This window comes from Lagopus leucura, unplaced genomic scaffold, assembly GCF_019238085.1.
Source record: "Lagopus leucura isolate 7727_CA_CO unplaced genomic scaffold, USGS_WTPT01 Super-Scaffold_739, whole genome shotgun sequence".
Taxonomy (NCBI): Eukaryota; Metazoa; Chordata; class Aves; order Galliformes; family Phasianidae; genus Lagopus; species Lagopus leucura.
Window position 1 is genome coordinate 20,615,013 of NW_024962255.1, and position 24,736 is coordinate 20,639,748.

The following is a 24,736-nucleotide window of genomic DNA, read 5'->3' on the forward strand; positions in this document are numbered from 1 at the left end:
AGTGGTAGAGGTTGGAAATCTGTGGACAAAGAGACCATGGACTAAACATAGATGAAGGAAATTTATAGGTGGGAATTGACAGACTGCGTTGGTTGGCCAACTGCCTCGAGTGTGGTCTTTGAATTAAAAGCAAAAAAAAAAAAAGAGTTGAGATGCCTCTGGTATTTCCTTTAAGAATATCAGGTTTGTAGGAATTAGCGAAGATCTGTTGTGAGCCAAGTTATCGTACTGCTAGGTAGTTGTTTCCAATTCTTGTATTGACCTGTAAATAAAAAATTCTGATCTTACAGATAGACAACATCAAGGGGTCAAAGAAAATGCGTTTATTCTGTTTTGTCCTAGTAAGGATTGGATTGACTCTGGGAGATGGTGTGGCTCTAAATAAGCTTTGAAGACTTCAATGCCTTAGCATCTTAGCAATCTTAGGGAGATTGCTTTTTCTATTACTTTTGAAACCTTGGCTACAGAGATTTTCTATCTATGCTTAGTTGCTCTAATGATTAAACAAAAGCTAATGGCATATGTAAGGGAAAGTTGGTAATTGTTTGTTCTTTCAGATGCACAGAGTAATTGTAATGTACAAATACAGCTGAAGTTTCCAAAATACTGCACAGTTACACGTTTCTGGGAACAACAGCCAGTACTCAGAAGAAAAAAACTGACTGCAGATGCCAGAGCAAAAAAAAAAAAAAAAAAAAAATTTTCTCGTAAAAAAAAAAAAAAAAAAAAAAAAAAACAGCTATGGGAAATTTAATGTTTCAGAGAACACAGACTTTCCTGAAGCTGAACACCTGTTTTGCAGGATCTCACATAGAAAAGTGGACTGAATTAAATTTGTCTTCTGAAAAAGAATGAAAGAGTGAAACAGGCTTCTGGGGATTCAGCCCTTGTTTTTTAAGAACTTCTGAATTTGCCAGTGGTGCATACATGTGCATCCAGATGTTGATGCATTATGTGTGATCTTTGTCTTCAAGAAAAAGAATACAAAAACATTCTAGTTCTCAAGCAGCATTTGATCCTTGAAATAGGGCAGTGCACAATGCTACTTGGAAAAAAAAAATCTTAAAATGATACTGAAGTCCTAAAAATACCTAACTTTGAATTCATGTATTCTATCACAATTCATGCCTGATGCCACATGAGGTTTGATTAAGCATTAAGATATTTGGAAAATGTGTGTGCTATCCCAGCACTGGGCATGTGCTTCTGAAACACTTGAGAAGACTGCAGTTGAACTTGGATTTGTTGGTGGCTTTTGGTTTAGTTTTGTTCTGAGGATGGCAGTTTCATTCATTTCATTCATGGTCATGTCCTCAGTAGTGAGCATATGGATTTAGAATGGAGGCACAGCATGAGAACCTTCTTTTAAACAGTTGCTTGTGTTGTGGTTTACAAGGGGTTCTTAACACTTCCACAAAATGGGAAGCTTGCTGACTAATACTTAGGAATTTTGGAGGAGTTTTTGGATACTAACTCATATGACTAAAACACTCTTTCATTAATTTTGGGAGAAACTATTACATAATGTCAATTTTCTGGATGCGTTTGGCCATTTTTTGTTGTTTTTCATCAGATCGTCACCTTTCACTATTTCAGATGTTACTATACAAATTTATTGTGATAGCAACGTGTTTTGACTTCTGACTCCTCCTTTACCCCTATTGTAGGCAGTAGGCTTCCTTTCACTTGTTTGTGTCATCTTATGGGTGGTGTCTTTTTTCTCTCCTGTGGTTGACATCCATATGTGGTCTGAATTTATATTACAAAGTGATACAGCACAGATTAAATATTTATGTATGTCTCCATACATTTTGTTGGGTCATATAACTGACACTACAATGCTTATTTTCACTCTCAAATAAGGAAAATTAACATTTTAACACAAATTCAACTGTAGCTGCTTGTCAATTATCATGGTGATTCTTCCTTGTTATATTTTGCAACTTTATGGCTGTAGACAGAATTAGTCTGTTTCTCTTTTTATTTTCTTTACTTTTTCTCATTCTTCAGCTGCAGTTAGTTTTCAGTTCCTCCAAAGCAGTATGAGCACATATTTGTATTTTGACTAATCACTTCTATTTAGAAAAAACCCAAAAACCGTAATTAATTAAAATCCAGAAGAACAATTTGAAGATTTGCATAAAAATAATGAGTACATTTTGTGCATTTGGCACAGACTGTTTCATTTGGGTGTAATAGAATCATCAGTGATATAATTCTGTTCCTGAAGATATTCTTTAGGGCCAAAAAAACCCCACCCCAAAATGGATTGTATTCATTTTATTTTAGTCAAAGGACACAAGGGAAAGAAGTGATGTCACATTGAATGTAGTATTAAAAATATGTTCATTTTTAAGTGGATCCTTATTATATGCACGTGCACAAATGCTTTTAACTCGCAATTTGCCTTTACAGTTCCTTTCTGCCAGAGCTGTTGGCCTGTTTTTCAGGCCAACATGGTACATGACATGGTACATCTGAATTCCCTATTTCATATATATCTTAGCACTTTGGTGGTGGTTATTACCTTTCTACAGGCTTTTAAGCCTTAGCCCAAGTGGTCAGAGTGCTCTGCTATGAACAACAGCTCTTCTGAATATCAGTGCCATTGGGTCTAATAAAGTAAGCATTCCTTTTGTCGTGACTTTCAGCTCTTTTTTTGTTGTTGGTTTTTTTTTTTTTCTTTTTTTTTGCATAATTTTGAGCATGTGACAACAGATCAATGAATGCAAACCATGTATAATGCTCAGAACACTCTCATTGCTGTCCATTTCCAGGTACAGGTCAGCAAGCCTTTGCCCACGCTGGATGCCAGGCGGAGACCTGCTAGGCAGAGACCTGCGAGTGAGGCTGTGGGCGCTGGGGGAACTCGCATCCCGCGCATCCCTGTCAAGAGATGCCCTTGGCGCCGGGCTGCTCGTTGGTGCCACCTGGCCTGCAGCCTTCGCGCCGGCACCAGGCCGATGCGACCTAACGCGGCGATACAGGAAGCCCAGCTTCCTCAGCCCAAGAGGAGGAGAGGCCGGCAGGGCTCCCGCCCACGGGCGGCGCCTCCTCCCCCAGCTCTCCCTCCCGTGGGCCTCGTCGGCCGCCGTCCTCCCGCACCAGGTGAACGCGTATCCCTCCGCGGCGGCCGCCCCCAGCGCCAGGCTCGCAGCTCCGCAGTCCCCGGATGGAAAATGTTATGGCCGCCAACGGCGACCCGCCGGGCCATGGAGAAGGGCGAGGTAACTCCGCGGGGTGCGTGGGGCGGAGGAGGGCCGGCCGAAAGGCGGAGAGGAGCGGGCGACGGGAGCTCTCGTAGAGCAGGAAGCTGCGCTGGGGCTGACTTGTTAAATAGTCCCGCGCTCCCCGCAGCCGTGGGAAGTTGGCAGTGCAGCGCGGCTCTGGCCGGCGGCGGGGCTGCGCGTAGCTCGCGCACCGGAATAACGCGTGGCAGCGCCGCCGGCGGCGCCGTGTCCCTCCGCCGAGCGGCGGCGCCGTGCCCCCGAGGTCGTGTGCGCCCCCGCGGCGGACGGGGGCGGGGCTGCCCCGGGGTTGCCCGGTGCTCCCCGTAAAGGGGAACGCGGTCTGGTGGAGCCGGCGGCGGCTGCCCGCGGGTGGGTGCGCGGTGCTGGGGCTTTGGGAGCGGCTCGGGGGCGTCGGGGCAGAGCCGTAGCGGGCCGTGTCCGAGTGCGGTCCCGCTCCCCGCAGGTGGATGCGCGGCGGGCACGGGTGGGGCCGGACGGGCGTGAGGAGCGGTGTCTGTGCTCAGTGCTGGGAGGCGTAACGCCTCGCCGTGACGCTCACGCTGCGCACCTACAGAGCTCCGAGCGGTGCTGGCTGCTGGGGTGTGTTTGGAACTTCTGGGGTTTTATAGTAAAAGTAGATGTAAAAAAAACTCGACCAGGGAGAGCTCTCACTCTCATCTGTTGCTAGGTTGAAGTGTACCGCTAAAGCCTTGCCTCCTTATCCTTTTAAAACAGACTAATACTGATGTACTGGAGCAGTTTTGGGGGAGGAAAGTTGAGGCTTGGGTCTCACGTGGTTACTTGTGCTCCTGCCTAGTGGTTTCTTTCCATATCAGTTACCTTTGGTTCATGCTTACAAATGAATTTAGTACATGTGCTTTATTATCTACATGTTCCATATATTATGCAGGTAATGTTTGTTTTTTCTTTATGTCTTTTGCAAAACTATTTAGAGAATTGTAGTAAGTTCTGTAGGAATGCCCTACGTTTTTTACAATACTTTTGGCTTAACAAAAAATCAATTTTTTTCTGAGTTTGAAGTAATGAAATAGTTGCTGCCTTTTGCTTTTTTTAAGTGACTGTACATTTATAGTTAGAACAGTTAGGAACACTTGAGAAGTATTTTTAAAGCCAATGTTATAATACACCTGATTAGAAGTTTGCTAGCCATGAATTTCTAGCTACAGCTTTAGAATTTGTTCTGTATTCGATGGTGTTCTCTCCTGGGAATATATGTAGTGTACATATTTACAGTTTTCTTCAGTGTTTTAAAAAATGCACTCACTGTGCCATTGGGAAGGATGTGTAAAATATCTGTCCTTTTGTTTCCAGACCACTTTTCAGTATTCCTCCTGACTGTGGCCTTTTCTGAGTCTCACCTCTACTATTTGTGTGGAAAAATGTCTAAAAGGCTGTTGAGGAATTGAAGTCATTTTTCTAATTGAGTAAGTCTGACTTCTGCTTCCATAATGTAAATTTAAAGATCCCTGTGAATGACTGATGGATATTTATTAATTAGGTGTCCCTGGCGAATTAATTTATATGCTGTATTGCAGGTATTTGTCAGTAACTGCGTCCTTCCCAATAACAACAAAGATTCTAATTTGTGTGGTTGCTTGGCTAAAGATGATTTTTGAGTCAGGTTTGAATGTGTTCTCTTGAGCCTCTTTGTTGAACATAAATGTTTTACCCACTTAGGAGAGACCTCATCGGCTCCATGTTAAAAGCCTGCAGTGTATTCCTGCAGCTACTGCATTCACTTGTGATTTTCTTATAGTGTTAATTGTATAAATATTTCATATTTCAATATTTGACAGTACAACAGAATGATAGGTAGCTGCTATCAGGATGATACATTGTTTGATGCAGCCTGTAATTTTCATGTGTTGCATATCTGTATTTGAGAAGTTCTTTAGCCAAGAAGTCCAGGTTGTGTTTTGGTCACTTGTTATTTATGTGAGAGTTTAACTTGCTCCTGTTTGCATAACAGATTTACTGCTGGCAAGAGGAAGGCATTATTATACAGTACTTTTTCCATGAAAATTGAGTATAATGTGGATGAGTTGTTCTGTTCTTATGGTTCAAGCATATCCCAGGTTTTAATCTCCTGTGTGGAAGACTGGAAATGTCATTTATTTATATACATATATACACACACACAAATAAATATGTTTTTTATATATAATGCATATATAAATATATCCTGTATCTTTAGGTTTTAATTTTAGTTTGCAGATATTCATGGCTAGTATGTGTATGTCTGTGGGTTGCAGTTTTTTGTTTTTTAAATGTAAAATGTAGTTAGAATCTTGCATATCTTGTAACTGAAGAACACAGTTTAATTTTAACTAATATTGAATTCTGCATAAAGTGTAGATATGTTTTGGCTATCATTTTCAAGAATTACTTAGAAATGCCGATATATTTTTTGAAGGCATGTAATAAAGCATATGCTTTAAAAAAAAGCAAAGCCAAACACTTGTTTTACTTTTATTGCTGCTGTGATATGTGAGCATGACCTGGAAAATTTTTCAGTGTTCACTTTGTTTCAGTTGGGTACTTACATGCTGAATGTTAGATCCTTCCTTCTCACAGGGATATGGGAAAATATTTGGAAGACCTCAGCGGTGATGTTTATAATGGCCTGGAACTCTGAGGCAGCTCTTGCACTCCATCACAATGAGGGAGATGATGTGATCATTCTTGCAGTTTGAATGTGAATAAGGGAGATGATGTGATCATTCTTGCAGTTTGAATGAATAAACAGGGTGACCTAATGAGTTCCAAGTCTGTGTTGCTTATGGGTGGGCAAGGGAATAGCAGAGAGAAGGCTGCTGATAAGATTTCAGCCAACACTTTACTAACTTCTGCTAGTAAAGAAAAGTGTCACTATTAGTTCTTTATTATGGAAAACTATTTAGTAAGAAAATACTGTATCAGTAGGGAAGAAACAGTTCTTGTTCCTTTACAAAGTCCAGTTGATTTTTTTGGTGCTAGTCTGTTTCTTCTGATTTTATGTTGCCATGTGGGAGTGTTGTTTGAGTAGAAACTTGTGCATTTATTAACTGTGAGTATAGCCTCTAAAGAGAGAGTGATGCTTACCATACTGGTTTGAGCCTCTTAATCCATGGGGAGGTACTGTTGTCAGTCATACTCCTGTTTCAAAATGATTAATTTATATCCACAAACAGTGAGAAACAAAAGCTGACTTTATCCATTGATTGCTTCAGACTTTGTGATGCTATACGTAGACATGTGAAATATTAATTGTGGATGACTGTGATTTATTTATTTGTGTGAATGTAGATGTCATATCTCCATTAGCACACTGGTTTTAAAAGTAACTGTAATTCACTGTGTTTGTTTTCTAATTTCAGGAGAATAAAATGGGAAAGTTGTAGAACACTGAAGATAACTCAGCACAATAAACTTGTTTACTACAGGAAATAAGCCTAATCTGAAGAACTCACTTGAAGAAGAATAATACATATGAAATCATGCCATCTGAACAGGACCAGTTTTCTCATGATAAAAAGCAAATTAATTTGTTAAAACATGATGCTGCAAATAATCTTTGTATGGATACTAGTTTGGAAAATGCACTAGTGAATAACCCTTTAAATATGACTACTCGACCAGCAGTTTTGGATGTCAGTTTCTCCTGTAAACTGAAAAATGTAAAAATTGATTTACCCAAGGTGAACATTCCAAATGAAGTATTAATGAAACATGAAATTGATAAATTCAGAAAACTATTTCAGTGTAAACAGCAAACTGCAAGGAAGTCCTTAACTCTGGAGAAAGTAAACGTAAGCAATCTTGACTGTTCAGGGGGAAGCCACGTACACAATAAAACAGAAGTGCAATTTGGAAAAGGGCTGAAAACTGTGGCTAAGATACTGCATTTCACTTGTACAAAGTGTGAGGACAATGTTAGATACAGCCCAAATGATCTACAAAAACATTTTCAGCTGTTACACTCTGGAGAGTTGCCTGTGTATCCTTGTGAAATGTGTAACTTCTCAGCTAATGACTTTCAGGCTTTTAATCAGCATAGACTCACCCATCGCAGCACTTTAGTAAAGTGTGAGCTCTGTCTTGATGAGCAGATGTACACTTTGTTGGATTTGACAAAGCATTTTACATCAAAGCACTGTGTAAATGGTCACTTCCAATGTGAAAAGTGTGGGTTTTCCACTCAAGATGTGGGCACATTTGTTCAGCACATTCACAGACATAATGGAATTACATATGAATGTGGAAAATGTCATCATATAAGCTATACAGAAGAGGAATTCCAGAGACATCATCTTCTCCATAGCGGTCTGATTCCTTTTAGATGTCAGTTTTGCAATTACAGCACACCACGGAAAGATTATATTTTAAGACACCTTATAGCTGTGCATAGAGACCATTTATGTACAAAAGAAAAACTGGAAAGGGATAAATGTGAAAAAAGAACACTGAAGACTCCAGCAGCACTAAAGCTTGTGTTAAGAAGGTATAAAACGGGAACATCGAAAAAGCCTCTTTGGAGGCGAAAAAAAATAATTGGTGGAAGTGACAAAACTGGAGAAAAAAATTCACAAGTGCTAAGAATTGTGAACAAAATTCAACCAAAATTGGATGAGTTCAACCAGTATATGAAAGTTGTGGAAGCAAATGAAGAAAAGGATCAAATTACATATACTGAAAAGAATTTCACAGGTGCAATGCATGCTGCTACTACTGCACAGTGTAATAAAGCAGAGGATGGAACACGTTTCAGCCTTGGATCATTGAAAAATACTGTTCATGGGCCTGCAGTATTGATGGTCAAAAACAATAAAATATCTGTTCCAGCAAATTACAGTGCTAAATTTATGGGATTTAAAATTGTAGATGGGAAACAACATATTGTTATAAAATTATTACCTACAAATAAGCAAAACTTGCATTTGTTGGGTCAGAAAGCCGATCCTATTAAAGATTGCTCTACACCTCCTTTGCCACAGACTGCTGATCCTTGTAGTTTGTCTTCAGGTGCTATACCCCGTGTAACTGATCAGTCAACCTTTAAGAACAATTCCATTCACCCATTAACTTCTGTGTTTTCTTCTGCTCCTCATTCAGGAAAAGCAAAAGTGGAAAAACAAAATAACTCCTTATTGTATGGTAGGAGTGTTTCTCAAACTGTAGCACCTTCTCATGTAGCTGTAGGAAAAAATTCATGTAATTTGCCAATGAAGTTGGACTCTCCTGTATCTCCATGTGATGAGGTGACAAAAATTGGAACTCAAAGTAATATCTCATGGAGAAATTATGGTCCTTCAACTCATCCTCAGGTATTATCACCTCCTGTTACGAATACACTATGCTATGACCCTTGGAAAATACCCTTCTTTCCTGAACTGAAAATACAAAATGGTGGCCTGAACAATAATCACAGAACTAACAATCTGTATTATTCACCTTCCGTTGATTCTTCTAATGAAGGATTGCTGTCTTTTCATAATTATTCTAAAATGGACACTTTGGATAATCAGTGTAGCGTTTGGATGTCAACAGACGACAAATCTAAAGAATTTATATCCAGCCAAACAGTTTATTTTCAGAAGAGTAATGACTCTGCAAGTTCATATTCAGACTCGGTCAAAGACTTAAAACTGGAGAACACTGTATCAGCCCAATCAAATATTAAAACTTATGGACACATAAACACTAAGAATAATGGTATGTCTCCTAACAGACAATCTAAATTTGTTAGTGACAGGGAATATTTTGTGGAAGACCAGCATAATGGTCAACAATATTTGGATACTAATTTGCATCAAGACTTCACAAGCAAAGCTGGGGAATTCCCAGAAAGTGGATCTGATTGTGTTAATTCAGTTCTAATGCCCAAAATCATGTCTGTTTTCTCACTGCAGAGTGAACAGGCAGCTAATTATTTATCACCTGAAATAAACCAATTACTACAAGATGTGTTAAAAGTGAAAGCAACACCTCAGCAAGAATCCCACAGCAAGTTGAATAACTGTGTAGAACTTCATTCTGACAAGCTGCTTTCCAGTCAAGAAAAAGGGAATAGAGCCTTTACACATTTAAAAAACTCAGCAACCACATGTAGTTTTCCGAGGCCTTCTACTAACGCTGACTTTCATTTATGTAAGAGGGAATTGAATACAAGATGTAGCACACATGGAGGTATGCATTGTGGAGAAGAGAGAAAGATACCCAGAACATACCTTGATTCCCAGGGAATGGATGTGTTATGCAGAACTGCAGATGGTGCTTTGCTTAAAGATGATACAGATGCATTTGTAACAGAGCGACTGGTAAAAGATAAAATGCAGTCTACAACTTCAGATCCTACCAGCTTTTCACCAATCCTTCGGGAACAGAAGAAAACTGTTTTAGTTCAGCCACCTCCATCAAGATTTTTTGTTCCTTTGCACCTTGCTAACCAGCCTGGACTACAGGTTGTTTCAGGAAAATCTCTTTTGTCAACCAGTTCATCAGATGATCATGCAACGAAACCTACGTCTTTTGCTTTAAATAAAGGACCTGGAATGATTCTGACTTTTAGTGGGTCAATTGGAGCGGTTGCAAATGTCGCTAGTGATAGTTCTCAGGTTTTAGGCAGAGTTGCATCCAGAGAATATGGTAAAATAACCATACCAGCTTCAAAAGCGGATGGGAAGCATGACAGTTTTGGAAGTGTAAGAAGTTGCTGTAATAGGAGAACATATAGTACAGCAAATGACTCATTAAATAGCATGTCATCCAAAGGACCACTTGTAATTACAAACTTATCGGAGTCATCTGTAAAAAGAACTTCTTCTGTGAAAGCATTATCAGAGCATCAGGATGTTGTCTTTGGTTCAGAAGAGTCAACAGAACAACAGGAGATGAAACAGAAACAGCATGTTTATGCATTTTTGCCTGATGGACAGCAGGCAGTTTTTCTGAAATGCATGACACCAAACAAGCCTGTAGTACATAAACGTAGTGTTTTTCGGGATAATGCTCGTTATCAAAATTGTCAACCAAAGAAAACTGGAGTCATGCAACAAAAGCTTTTGCTGAAAATTAAGACTTCAGATATGCTGGCTGAAACAAACCGGTCAGTAAACAACTCAGTGCCCTCAGTACAGTTGGGCAGCTTACAGTCCCTTACTCCTGCACTAGCACAGAAACAGACTGATCTTACTTCTAATGATGCCTTAATCTTACCGGGTAGGTTAATGCCAGCAAATGCCTCTTCGGCAAGTTCTAATCCAGTGTGTTGTATTCCTTCTGTAGAACCTGTGTATTCTACCAGAACTGCAGGGTCATGGTTGCAAAAAGATTTTGTTGAGAGTACACAAATAATAACTGCTAACAGGAATAACTTTTGTAGTCAGAAGTCCTCATGGAGCACCCAAAACAGAATTGCTAAAGGAAAACCTCGTTTAAAACAGAGTGGGCCTAAGAATTCAGAAACTGTAGTTTTGCAAAGAAGCAAGAATTTCAAACGGAAAAATAAGGATAACTGCAAAGAACCTCCAAGAAAGAAAGTAGTGTTGCACAGAAAGTGTAAGGAAAAGAATCGAGGTGAAGTCGTCAGTGAATCAGGTGGCCATTACAGACAAAGAGCATCAAAAGATACTGTGAGGACTTTGAAACTACTTCCTTTTAATTCTAAACAGCTTGTAAAATGCCCTCGGAGAAATCAGCCAGTTGTTGTTCTTAACCATCCTGACGCTGATGTTCCAGAAGTTGTAAATGTAATGAAAACGGTTGCTAAATTTAAGGGACATGTTCTTAAGGTCTCATTGTCAAAAAGAACTATTGAAGCTTTGGAGCCAGCTTTCTGCAATCATTTGGACGTAACTACTGATAATCTTTTTCAAAAGAGGCACAGGACAATAAAACCTATTAGCCCTGTAAAAGAAAGGTTTGTGTTAAAATTGACACTGAAAAAGACTAGCAAAAACAATTATCAGATTGTGAAAACTACCTCTGATAATACCTTGAAAGCTAAGTTTAGCTGCTGGTTTTGTGGTAGAATATTTGACAATCAGGATAATTGGGTAGGACATGGACAGAGGCATCTGATGGAGGCTACTCGAGACTGGAATTTGTTAGTGTAATGATGACCCATACCAATAAAATATCATGCATTGGGCCTTTTTAGAAAGAGATTCAAATTGAATTATGATACACAGATTGTTTTGTATTTCAGTATTGTAACAAGTTTAAAAAGTAAAGCAAAGTGCTTGTGTTTTAAAAGGAAAAGCAGATTCTCTGTTGCCATCAAGCTTTTAGAAAGATTGAGGAACTTTGTGGTTTAGGTAACTTGTAACTAACTGCAAATACAATTCCATACAAATATATATTATTTTTTGTTACTACTATCCTGTCCTATATTTTTATTCTATGAAATGAGTTTTCAGGGCTTTTGTTCTGTACATATTTTAAAAGATCTAAACTTGTAAATATTTTTATACTTTTCAGCTATTTGGTATAATTCTTGCACAGAAATTATTCCTTCCCCACCACCTTTTTTTTTCTTTTTTTCTTTTTTTTTTTTCAGATCTGTGCATGCACTACTAAAAACAATTTGGAAAAAAAAAAAAAAGTTCAGCTACACACAACTGTTCTCCAGGGATTTTTTGTTGTTATTTTCACTTGTTAACTCCTGATTTTGTTTTTCAGGGATTGAACACTATTTTTAGCAAGTGCCTAGAAGATGTGAAGCAGTTAACATTATGTCAACTGTGTAACCATAGGTCCAAACAGGGCCATTTCCCCAATAATTTCATTTAAACGAAGCCATATGTGAATGCTTTAAGCTATATTGCTATGCACATGACACTTGTACTATTTCTCTGCAGTTTGTCTACTTTCTTAGTGAAGTATTTTTCATATAAATTAATAAAATGTTACAATTGTGTTAATACAGTGAGCGTGAGAATGAAATCAGTTGAAAATATACAGTATATATATATATATTCTTAATGTATATGGTGTTTCAGAATGGTGAACATTCCTAATCTGTATTGACTCTGTCACTATTAAATTTGCTATAATTTGTGTTTACAAGTATGACTGTGAACATTTATAGAAAATACTTTTATTTTATTCTGTGTCTGTCACAGATCCTATAGGAAGGCTAATAGTGCAAAGCACTATTTCAGGCCTGTAGCCATTGTAATTTTATATATAATTTTTCCCCGTAATGATTATGTGGTATTTTTCTGCTGTTGCTTGTTCAGATGAGCTGCCTTTTGTGTTGCCAGAGATTTGGCAAAACCAAGGCTTCAGTTATTCTGTCCTTATTTTAATGGTCAGTAGAGCAATAGTGTTCCCAGGAACCCAATTGCTTCATCTTTATTGTTTTAGAAATAAAGGAAGGAGAATATGCTTCTGGGCCATGGTGATGGAGAGTATACAAATGAGGGTTCTTATTACTCATGGTGTTTACTATATTTGGAGGTGAAATTCAGACTTATGTGGGAGTGTCCTTAGCATATGGCACCTGGTATTTTTGTTAGCCTTTTCAAGCAGTTTAGTTCAGAGATGGAGCAGTTTACAATTCCCAGCTTCCCTTGTATGTGATGGTGTGCCTCATCATGAAGCCCGTAGGACATGACCAAGGAAAAGCTAGAATAACTCTTACAGGTAACATCTGCAAGGTCAGATGGATGATTTTGAGGCTGTTTAGAGTGATGAACTGAACGTTGACGTTGAACTAAACATGCTACGGAAGGTACTTTTATTTATCCAATGTGGTCCAGATTTTCCCTTTTTGAAGAATACAGGCAGTGTTTAATTAAAGCCAGCTTTATGGCTGTCAGCAGGCAAATGGAATTGGCAGTGGTTGTTCTGGCTGCGTAACTGAGTGCTGTGCAGAACAGCAGTGATAGCGTAGTCACAAAATTCTGCCCAAGGGCTGCAAGGTTACATGTTGTATGTGTAAGTCAGCTTCCCAAAGTATTGATGGAAAAAACTGTCAACATTGACAGTTACTGGTCTTGGAGAGGCCTGGATCACGGAGGCTTTAGGTTGTATGCAAGTGCAATTGCAGTTTTCAGTGGCTGTTAAGGTAAAAGTCAAGACTGATTGTGCTACCGCTGAAACAATGGCAAGTCTCTTAGGGATGTCACTGGCAGCAGAGTTAGATTTTTTGAAAGAATTACTTCAGTAGATAGATTCTTGCTGTGTGTTGGCAGGAAGATCCACTCTAGCTTTGTAACTAGTGAGATTTATATGGGAGTCAGCTGAAGTACATGAGACAGCGTGGGTTGGGTGCAGTTGGTGTGTTTCCTGTATCAAAGTGGGCTTGTTTTACAGTGGTGGGCTTGAGTTCTGATGTGAATTTGGGAAGGAGCTTTTAGAAATCTATTTTACTGTTGTTAAAGTGTGTTAGAAATAAACACCAGTAGGAAAACACAAAAAAGAAGGTAAGAAGGACCTTCTAGCTGCTTCAGTTTGTTCTCCTGTAGGAGAGCCTTCACACTGAACCCCTGAATTCTAAGCTTTGCCATTGCCTTTCTGGGAGAAATATCAATGAAGTTTGTTTCTAAAATGCATTCACTGCAATTTCACCAAGGGTAAGCAGTTTTTGTTAATAGTTGCATAACACCAAGATAGAAATTCTGTTCTACAATTAGAGGGTTGTTTATATTGATTAATCACGAGAGTGACAAATGTGATTGGATTTTGTTTTTCCGCAGAACCTTAAACAATATCATGAAAAAGAATACTGTGATGTTAAAAATGCTGAAATAAGGTTGCTTTTTGCAATCTTAATTCATTGTCATGTGTCACTTTATCCATGGCCATCCATCTCATTTGTTGCAGAGAATTGTGATTAATATTTTGTTTCCCTACTCTTAGTTAAGTCTTTGCATAATTTAATGCATGTTGCCCAAGTGTTCTGAATATAGAGCCCTTTCTCTCTTATGACTTTTTCTATAATTCTTCATTTGAGGTCCTAAAAGTTTGGTACTTTTGCAGATCTGATTTCAAGGAATCTCAAGTTAGGCTTCCATGAAATTATGGTCACAAAGATCATCAGCAGAAAGTTGGCTTAAGCAATTTGAGTATTGCACTGGATGATGCAGCAGTAGATTCTCCAAAAACATGTTTAACTGCCTTAATAATACGAAGCTACCTTTCAGCTGGCTGACTCCTGTGGTATTTGTTTCCACATTATCTTCATTAAATGGGAAAGGTATCATACAAATGTCCTACAAGCAACATTACTTCCTTATACAACTGTGATTTATCCTGAAGTACCATACAGGAACCAAATAAAATACATAAATCCATATGGTAAAGTAGTAAACAATTGCATATTTACTGTGTATGTCTGTTTTACACAATTAAGGTTGCAAGTAAACTGTTTTGAAGAGTGCTGCTTTTTGCTGCTTGACTTTACAAGCTATCTTAAAATGTTTTGATTGCAACATGTATCAAAATAAAAAAGCCTTAACTTGGGTACAGAATTTTGAAACATATAAATGAATCCAAGTGCAAGGTCAGTGTTTTTCCCTCTGAGGAAATGCTTTGTAAATATATATTTGGCCTGAAGTCTAGTCGCTTGTGTATTCTTTGCAAGATGTGTGCTCATTAGCAGATCATGGCTACTCTCCTTCAGAAATTTCAATGTTTTAACAAAAAACTTAAGTTCGGTATTGTTCTGGGGCTGTTGTCATGTGAGATGTCTTATTTTTATTATTTTAACGACACTTCCTAAGAATCTGTGCCTGCTGCTGGTGTTTTAAATTGAAGGAAGAATATAGTTTTGTAAGTTGCATGTCTGAACATTTGGAATTTGGAGGATGCAAGTGCTCCTTTCGTGGAACAACACTGATAGGAATAATTTGCAGTATTCTGTATGCTCTCTGTATCAGGTAGGCATACAACACTTTTAACTTTTCCTTTGTTTCTTTGCTAGTCACATAACGTCAATTGTTTGGAAGAAAAATTATGTAGTCATATCAAAGATGGAGAGAAGTTTGTTGCTGCGTCTGTCAGAAGTCAGGCTAACACCTGCTACCTGATGAAACACCTGCCAACACTAACTATTGGCAGCTGTGGGTACTTCACCAGCTGTAGGGGAAGTTTTCTGGGGCAGGATTTCACTTGAGCTGCCACTTTCAAGATTCAGCAGTGACTGCTGAGTCCATGTCACTAGAATTTTTAACATAGCAAACTTCATCATCAGTTACTCTGTGGAAGACGATGTTGCCTTCTTACTCCCTGCCTCATCTTGTTGCTGAAAGTGTAAGTTACCCCCATAACAGTGTAGAAAATGGCTAGGAATAAATAAGGGTTTGCAGATGAATGTAGAGTTGAATGTTTATCCATAGCACATTTATTATTATTAATCATCCACAAAATTATGAAGTAGTGCTTGGAGCTCACTGGCAGTAGGAGCATTGCTTTGAGTATAGGAGGGACTCAGTATCACCAATTACCCTGAAAAATCTGGCATTTGCTCTCTCAAAAGGAAGCCTATCGTTCCATTTTTTTAATATCCTTTTTTTCCTCCTTTCTAGAATGATGGTGATGTTACACCTTATAATCAGAAGTGTAGGAAGAATGTAAGCACTTTTGGAGCCTCCTTTTGGAGGAGCGTTATATAGATGGAACAAGAAACAAACTGGTGTGTTAAGAACAGTGTAAATAATGTGCAGTAGATGAATGAGTAAGGCAAGGACTCCCCCTGAACACAAAGCTAAATACTGAAAGAGTGCTTTTCCACAGAGTATTTTCCATTGTCATTAAATGCTCCCAGAGTAAACACCTACAAGGAGTAAATTAAGCTTGCAGAGACCAATGTTTGTCTTTTGTTAATTCTGAGATCTAGACTTCACAGTCTTAAATGTTTTAAACATTATACTAGTTATACTGGTTTAATTACTGTCACCTGAGCAATATACTGAACACAATGTGTATGTAAGACTGTAAAGTAAGTGTCCTATAGCAAGCAGACCTGTGAAAAGTCTGTATGCATAGTTTCTTACCTGCTGGGCTCTCATTTGCATCACAGATGGAATAAGTATTATCTGTGTTGCAAAAGAGCATAAACAGCCAGGTGCTGAACATCACCATATTAGGAAGCAGTTATTTCTAGATGATTGGTGCATTACGTGAAGGTGTTGCTCAAAGCTTCAGAGAACCAGCTGCATAATACTCTCTGTGTAAGTGACTTTTTGAGACCTTGCAAGTCCATGCTGAAGTTTGCCTCAAATGCCTTGTGGGTGAACTTAAAGAACACTGCCTAATTTGGAAAACAAACGAACAAACCAACAACAATGTTTCAATTTTGGAAAATATCTGTAAGATAGATGAACTTGCAGGTCAAAGGAAATCAAACACCTTTGGAACTAATTAACCATTACTGCTAGGAATTTTTTTACTAGAGCGATTATGTATTGATAAATTTCATTTTAACTACTTGATCTTTTGTGAAAATGACACTGCTGTCAATAATGCAAGAAGTAAAACACTCTGATAGATCAGGCTTTTTTGTTATCTCTAAATTAATTCTGCAAGAATTGAGTTGGTATTTAGTTTGGCAATGTGTTTGGGCCTCCAACAATAGCTTATTTAAAGACAAAAGATTGAGAGCTATTAAGTCAGATATCTGTGTTAAAGCTGTAAAAACAGTTGTTGTAACAACAGGAGGCTTGTGAAGGAGCTCAAAAAAATTTATATAAGAGACATCCACGACAGTGAGTTGATGCTTTTTCACTAGAAGGATGCTAAGAACTCATTTAGCAGTGCTTCTGTACACAGTTGACTTTACAATATTTAACTTTATTTGCACATTTGAAAAAACAAACAAAAATATTAATGAGAGAGTAAAGCTGAAGGAAGGACAACATGTCCATTAATCTAAACCATTGACAGCTTTATTGCTTAAAGCTTTATTCATGTAAAGTACAGTCCCATTTCCAGCTTGTACATGGCAGTACATTAAGTTCAGCTGCTCTTATTTCTGGGGATGTGCACTTTACAAAGAAATTACTGAGAGCAGTGATGTGTGGTAATCTTAACAAATGGAACAAGTAGACCACTGTGGATATTCTCACTTTTCAAGTGAGAATGTCCTAGGGGAAATACATCTTTAAATAGCAGTCAGAAGACAAGGTTGTGGTACGCAACTGTTCACCTGACTTTCAATACCCATGTTGTCACAGGTGGAAGTCACAGATGACCATGTATCCACTTTGTTTCTTGTATTAAGTAGGCTTTTTTTTTGTAAAGAGACAGAGTTGGACTTGAACTGCATATCTTACTGTTCAGTAGATGTTAAAGAGTATTTTCCATCACTGTGGATGTTCTTCTTTTAAACTCCTGATCCACACGGTTTGGGGTGTTGAAGCAAATGATTAAAAAGTCTTCATCTCAGCATCTCAGTTTCAGTTCAGTTAAGAAACTCTTACAATATATTTCAGTTTTGTTGAGTCTTTTGTGTTGTTTTGGCTGTCAATTAGAACCAAGGAGGTATGCTGGTGATTCTCTACTATTTCAGCAACACTGTCAAAACGCTGGATAGAGAAAACAAGAAATAATTAGTGGTATCCTTTAATGTTGTAACATTGACAGTAATTATAGAATCATTTTTTGTCCCTCTTCTCGCAGCATGGAGGAGAGTGGAACTATGACTGTTACTGAGTGAGATGTTTTGCCTTTTGGTAAGAGCACCAGTCCTGCTCTCAGTCCCAGTTCCAATAGTGGACAGATTAAATTTGGACAATGTAAGATAGAGCCAGGGCTGACATCACCTCATGCTCCTACTGAATGGAGATTGCTGCCTGCACAAGCTGAACCATAGAGTTTATTACATAGCATATTAAACAGACACCGCTTACAGCTAACCTTAATCTGTCAAGCTACACACTGTGTAGCAGTTTGGGATTTGCTTTATTTGGCTGCCTCAGTAAGAGCAGTGGACTCTCTGGAAGTAATACGGTGCAGATGGCTGTCGATGAGCGCTGTTTCAGTTATGCCATTTCAATGTCAACCACGATGAATTAACACCCTGAATCTGCTAGGCCTGTTGATATTCCTTTTGGTTTCCATCCAAACGGGACTATCTTTCTTTTTACCTTCAGGTCATTTTTGACTCTTTGTGAAAGGCCAGATAAACTCCAGGCTTCTGAGTTATTCTGTAACCTAAGAACTGTTGCCTGTGAGGCAGATAATTAGGCTGAGGCAAGCGTGCTCTCACATGCCTGAGAAGCCCCTCCTGTGTGGTGATGACACACAGATTTATTGGTATTTGAGCTCCAATTCTCTATGCTGCTGTTAGAATAATTTTCTGTGATTTTTGCATCTGAATATTCTTTATTTGAAAATAGAATTAAAAATACAGTTATTTTTCTTTTTGTTAGTGGCCCTTTATAATTTTCCAAGAAACTTTAGAACTAGAGTCTTAGGTAGAAGGTGATTAGATATAGCTGGAGGATTTATCTAGTAACTGCAGTTCTGATCCTGATAACTTTTCAGAGTAGTTATGAGTATGCTTTCAACTTTATCTGTGGTTTTAATTAATTTTAACATGCAGGAGCTGATGTAAACGATGTTTTCTCTAGTTTCGTATACTTCAGTCACAGTGCATGAAGAATCCTGTCAAGTCATACAGCAACATACTTCAATCCTTGCTTATTAAAGATAGATAACTGAACAGTGTTAAGAAAAAAAAAGAAAATCTCACCTCTTCACCACATTTTTCTCTTCCTAATGCATACTGTCTTGTTGATTCAATAAAACGTATAGGAATGTTGTATACTCTTCTGTTATAAAACACAACCAGTGTGTATGGTTGCCTTGAATCCTGTCCAGAACTCTTTCTTATTAGGAAAGATCCATCCTAAAGAAAGAGAATATATAAGTTTTAAAAAAAATGTTGTTTTTTTTTGTTTAAGCTTAATAGGTTGGGTTTTTTTGTTTGTTTTTTAATTTTTTTTTTTAAATAATTGTAATAGCATTAAATCCTTTTCTGTCATTAGAAAAAAAATGATACAGCAGGAAATAGCATATATTCCTGGTGTCTAACAATAGCTTTGAAAGGTTTAAGAGTGCTCTTTGCCTCCTTTCTCTTCCTGTTAAGAGAAAGGGAGAAGAAAAATATGCAGTGACAGCAGTCTGTTGGATTTCATGCATTATGAGGAAATGAAGTTACTGTCAGTGGCAGTAGGTAGAAAAGGGAACAGCAGAAGTGTTTCTCCAGAGTTATTGCTACTGGCAGTGTAGCCCAGTGCTCACTAGTTGGCAGCAACCTATGCTGGTGACAAGCCCAGTACTCTATCCTGCTTTGTGAAGTGAGGGAGAAGAAAACTCAAGTGATGCTAGGGATGCACCTCTACATGTTACTAATTCCTTGTAGACAGACTAGTTGAGAGCAGGACTCATTCTCCAAATAACTAAAATGCTTAGTGCTATCACATCAAAATACATCGCAGCATCTGTCTTTCCAAGTACTAACCTTTTTACACGATCCATTGGATAGTCACAGAGATGATTTAGAAGTAACTGGGCTTTACCTTGTTTTAGTGCATGCGCATGAACCAAGGAAAATCTCTTAATTTGTAACAGCATTCTTTGCAGTGCAGCAGGCTTTGAACTAAACTGAGGCACCTTCAGTTATGCTTCTATAACAAGTGAAAATTTCACCACACGAATGTTCTGCTTGACATTATTTGCATGGCAGAGTATTCTGATCTGTTTGTCATACAACTGAAGTTCTTAGAATACTTCTGCTTGTCTTGATTTTTTATTTTAAAACACCTGAAGTTATTCCTAAAACAGACATTCCTTGAAAGGGACCTACCTTGTTAGATCGATACAGTGCATCTTCTGCTGTTTTCCGATCACAGGTTGCAGCATACCATGCTTTACTATGAACACCAGCATCCTAGAAAGAATGAGAGAGTGAGTCTCACCTGCAAAATAATAACAATAATAATAAAGAATTTGGCCTGTGGGAGTGTTACTGTTCAGTAGTAATGTCGGAGAAGAATTCAGATGCAAAACTGTTTAAGAAACACAGAATTCAGAACATTCTTTACCAGGAACTGACCATTTTTATTGACCAGAGGAAGAACAAAGGAAAATTAGTGTGTTAAACAGTGGTAACATCTAATAGAAGTCTCGTGCACCAGAATAAACCCTGAGAAGATTCTTCAGGTTTGGCTGGAGCGCAGTTTGGCATTTTTAAAGCATTAAGATATTCTAGTAGAATTTACAATGGCATTCAGTGCTTGTGGTTGAATAGCTTGTCCCTGAACAATTTAGATGTTGCTTGGCTGTGGCCTAGCCCATATGATATCCAGAGTAGGTAGGTGTCTAACTTTGGGAATGAACTTCCCGTATACGTAAGGCTGTCTGTGAACATGGTCAGCATTGCCTGCATCTGGATAACACGGAGGTAGGAGAAGTGCATCTCTGGCTTTCTAATGTTATTAAATGAGCACAAAAATGTACGCTGTACTACAAAAAAATAAAATTAATGTATCTCCTCTACTTATACAGCACCTGAGACATGAGATGTGGGCTCAGTTCAGGTTCCCTGTTCACTGAGTCTGAACATATCTTTGCATTTAAAACAGAGCTCTTGAATAAAAGGTGTAAAACACCATCTGTTTCCCATAGGGAAGGATTACATCCGTGACAGAATAAAGAGTGGCTTGTATTTTAACTAAATTATTGGGAACCCTATTTATATGTAGTGTTTCCTGTGAACACCTCACCAACATCACTCTCCTCTCCAGTCTGTTCAATGCTTGGCAGTGCTCTGTACAGCAATAGAACCTAACCAGAACCTTTTCTTCTAGGGAAGGACACAGGCCAAAGGACTTCATGGATGGGAACATGGGTGCAGACGTTAAGATACAAGGTAGGATTATTGGCACCCTATAGGTAGGTGGATTCTGGTTTAGAAGATAAAAGCTTTCGTTGCAAAGGAAATGTACAGATGAAGAAATGTGAGAAGGGGAGGGCAGTTGGGAGTGTGAAACAAGATTATGATTTGAATAAGAGAAGCAGGGATAATTCAAAGATGCAGGATTGCATGTAAGTTTGTGAACAGAAGTGCTGTTTAAGAAAAGGTATGGAGATTTTGGAGAGGTGTAGAAAGACCTGGGGAAGGACGGGAATAAGGAATTAGAAGCAGCACAGGACCTATGCATTATCAGGTTCCAATGGCTAGAAGATGAAGTAACAGGTTATCAAACCAGCAATCACAAAAAGTGAGCTTGTGCTAAGAATTTTGATGCCAAAACTGACTTAAGCGTGTGGAAGGTTATAGAAATAATGCTGAGAGTATTTCATAATCAATACTTCCGAGTATTAACCTTCAGAGTCATTTGAATGCTTTTGCTCCAACTTTACAGTAACAAGGTTAATAATAAAATTCATTTTCATGGAAGCTTTATGAAAGCAATCCATCACATCAGTAGAAAAAAAAAAAAAAAAAAAAAAGATGAATTTGCATGTTATGGCTGTTTCCTTGCTGCTGATAATGGAATGTCTTGGCCTCTCTCTTGTGCTCATTTTTTTGCTTCTCTGATCTCTCAGGGAGACAGTTTGCTTTGGTAATATCATAGGGGGAAAAAAAACCCACCTTTTTGTGTTTTGCTTTTGTGTGTGTGTGTGTGTGTGTTTTGTTTTTCTGTGAGTTTAACTTGGCTCAGCTTCATGCAGGTTCAGAACACCAGAGAAGCACATGGCTGGGAGGGGAGATGGAGGAGAGAGCAGAGACTCCCGGTTGTGGGCACTGCACTAAATTTGTAGGTTGGCTTGAGCCATAACATGTAACTCTATCTCCAAGATTCTTCCATGTATTTTTCCAGTCATACTATTAATTGTAAAAAGACAAAGAAAAGAATTGCAAGTATGTAAAGTACTCAGCCACTTAAGGAATGGCTGCAGCAAACCAATCTTTGTTCAGCAGAACAAGAAAGTCAGCTGCTCCAAAACCTTCCTTCCTAGCCCTCTCTATGGGCTATAATCTGTCCACAGAGCCCCGCCACCAAAGTTTGGATGGGAACCAAATAAATAATGAACCTTTAGGGCAAAAGTCAAGTCCATAAGCACCTATATTGTAAGGTATGCTACAGCTCCATTATACATAATTGGTGGGAAAACACCACTAACTTCAACAGTTAATTTAAAAACAAAATAAAATGAACGTTTTATTAAACTGTGGTTTTGCCCAAGGCTGTTATATGAAAGCATAATTGCTACAAGCTGTTTTAGTGTCTGTTGGATTGTTTTTTTGAAAGTGATTTTTGTAATAAATTTCTAGTATGACATTGTTAAAATTGTTCCAGAAGTTCAAGTTCTTTGTGTTCCTCGCTGTTGTATTATCATTGTCATGTCAGACTTTAGAACACTTAATGTTATTGGCTCTGCACAATAGAGCCTTTGTTTTGCAATCAGCAGAACTATTTTTACCTTGCTTGTGACTACTGGACTAATGAGAATGGCTTCATGCATTTTGTATTTCCATTCCTCCAAAATGTGAGTGAAGGGAATAGCACTGACATGGAACTAACTTTGCGTTTGCTTAGATCACTCAAAGCTTAATGTTGCAACAAAAAGCAGCTAATAGCTGCAGATGTCTTGGTTGCATAATTATTTCAGAACTCAGTATGTACAGCTATACATTAGAAAATAGGAAAATAGAAGCTCATCATAGCCATCTAGATCTAAGGACATTAGTCAAAGATTTTCTTGTTTCAAATGGCGTCAGATTATTATGGACTGCAAAGTCTGGATGACCTGAAAAGCTTGTTAGCTTTTCAGGATTTGTTTAAAATGAGTGGTACAAAACCAAGGTTTGGTATAATGCCATTTATACATTTTTTCATGGTTTGTTGAAGCTCTCCTTTGCTATATGTTCTAAGCATTTTTGACCTTAAGCAAACATTTAGATGATTTGTGCCACATAAAAATCTTCATTGCAAACAATAACATGAATATTACCAGCAGAGGAGCATGATTTTTAGAGAGGGGTGGAAATGCTATTTTAAAGTGAACAATAAGATTTCTGTACCATGAACTTAGCTGATGTTATACCTGGTCTGCAGTAATTGAAATGGATGAAATGCTGCTGTGAGGGGAAGTACCCAGAGCACGGCTTGGGACTTCTGGCACCTCTGCAAAAGAGAGAACAACATAGGTAATTTTTCAAAGTATGTTTCATTTTCCTGTAAGAAATTGGTATATCACAAGGCCTATCAGAGATCTGGAAAAGTTTGACCTTTGGTATTATTCAGGAAAACTACATACTGTAAATACATGGGCTCAGTGCTGGTGCCTGGGACACCTGCCTGCTTACAAGAGGAGCCCTTCCTTCCCTTCCAGAGAGAAAAATAGTTTGGAAATGACTTGGTTAATAACCAGAGTTAGATTTAACATGCAAGAAAAATGCCTAAAAAAAAACAAAACAAAACAAAAAAAAAAACAAAAGAAAATAAGTAAACAAGTATGGAGTATAGTTTTTACCCTATGATTCTATAGCAAAAGACAAAGAAAAGGCAGAAAGTACAAAAAGCACTCAGTACAAGGTAAGAGGCAGTCACATGGTGAGGGAATCAGCAAAACTAATGTAGCTCAGATATTTTTTCACTGATTTAATCCAAGTTACATGTTTGTACATGTGCACAAGAAACCTAAACAGCAAAACAGAGAAGCAGAACTGGTAGGAAAGATTATGAAGCTCAATTAAAATTGCAGTGGAAAAGCAGAGTAGAAAATAGTTGTTATGGCTGAAATACAGGCATTGAAGAATTAAAGAAATCCAGAAATTGCAAGGAAACTGGTTGAGTACTGTTGCATATTAATGACTCGATAGAGAAATGGAAAGTAAGTATAGATAATTGTTCTGATTAAATAAATCTTGGCCAAAGACAGTAATGGTTCTCATAGAATATCCTGAGTCAGAAGGGACTCATAAGGATCGGAGTCCAACTTGGTGCTTCTGATCACAGTTAGATACATACAGATACAGATTATTGTGCTAGAGAAGATAATTGTAGAAAATATTCTGCCATAATGAGAGGTTTGTATCCTGTTCATTTCACTGGGGAAAAAATGTGACTAAGGTTGTAAGCACTTTCCTGCTCCTGGCCGTAATATTTTGCAGACTGCTTAATCTAATCTTCACTTATAGAATTCTAATCTAGATTTTGGTTTCAGAAAGCAGCGTTATGGCAGACCTCATTGTAATGGTCGTGCTGTGACTCAAAAAAAAGTTGGTTTGGAAAGCTGAAAGGTGTATGACATAGCTTTTGAATTTTTTTTTTTTAATAGTAAAGGTGCAACCATCTGGAAGTTGCACTCTAAGTGGAGAGGAACAGCAGTAGCTCTCAGTGAATGAATAATCACTTGAAAAAAGCTCCTCAAGAAGAAGAATTTTTTTTTTTTTGTTAAATTTTGACTGACCAACTACAAAAGCTGTAACTGAAAAATTCATTGTATGAATATTATTAAGAGTGGTCAGGAGTCAGGCTGATTAGACT

The 24,736-nt window shown here is 38.2% G+C and overlaps 2 protein-coding genes across 4 annotated transcripts in view; one reads left to right on the forward strand and one right to left on the reverse strand.

Moving 5' to 3' along the window:
* Nucleotides 1–3,119: 3,119 nt before the first annotated feature.
* Nucleotides 3,120–14,681, forward strand: ZNF518A (zinc finger protein 518A). 2 transcript variants are annotated; one of them, XM_042863284.1, is made up of 3 exons: nt 3,120–3,227; nt 4,563–4,675; nt 6,608–14,681. In XM_042863284.1, the coding sequence occupies exon 3, from the start codon at nt 6,728–6,730 to the stop codon at nt 11,342–11,344; it is 4,617 nt and encodes a 1,538-aa protein (XP_042719218.1). In that variant the 5' UTR covers nt 3,120–3,227; nt 4,563–4,675; nt 6,608–6,727; the 3' UTR covers nt 11,345–14,681. The 2 variants fall into 2 exon arrangements, with proteins under 2 accessions (XP_042719218.1, XP_042719219.1); XM_042863285.1 differs by lacking the exon at nt 3,120–3,227 and adding an exon at nt 3,512–3,599.
* A 2,322-nt stretch (nt 14,682–17,003) lies between these two features.
* The window catches only part of BLNK (B cell linker), a 43,819-nt gene continuing 36,086 nt past the window's right edge, over nt 17,004–24,736 (reverse strand). For both annotated transcript variants that reach the window (XM_042863067.1, XM_042863066.1), the window contains 4 exons: nt 23,292–23,371; nt 20,044–20,127; nt 18,928–19,083; nt 17,004–17,758 (listed from right to left, as the gene is read on the reverse strand). In XM_042863067.1, the coding sequence (XP_042719001.1) occupies nt 17,639–17,758; nt 18,928–19,083; nt 20,044–20,127; nt 23,292–23,371 (440 nt within the window). In that variant the 3' untranslated portion in view covers nt 17,004–17,638. The remainder of the gene's footprint in view (nt 17,759–18,927; nt 19,084–20,043; nt 20,128–23,291; nt 23,372–24,736) is intronic.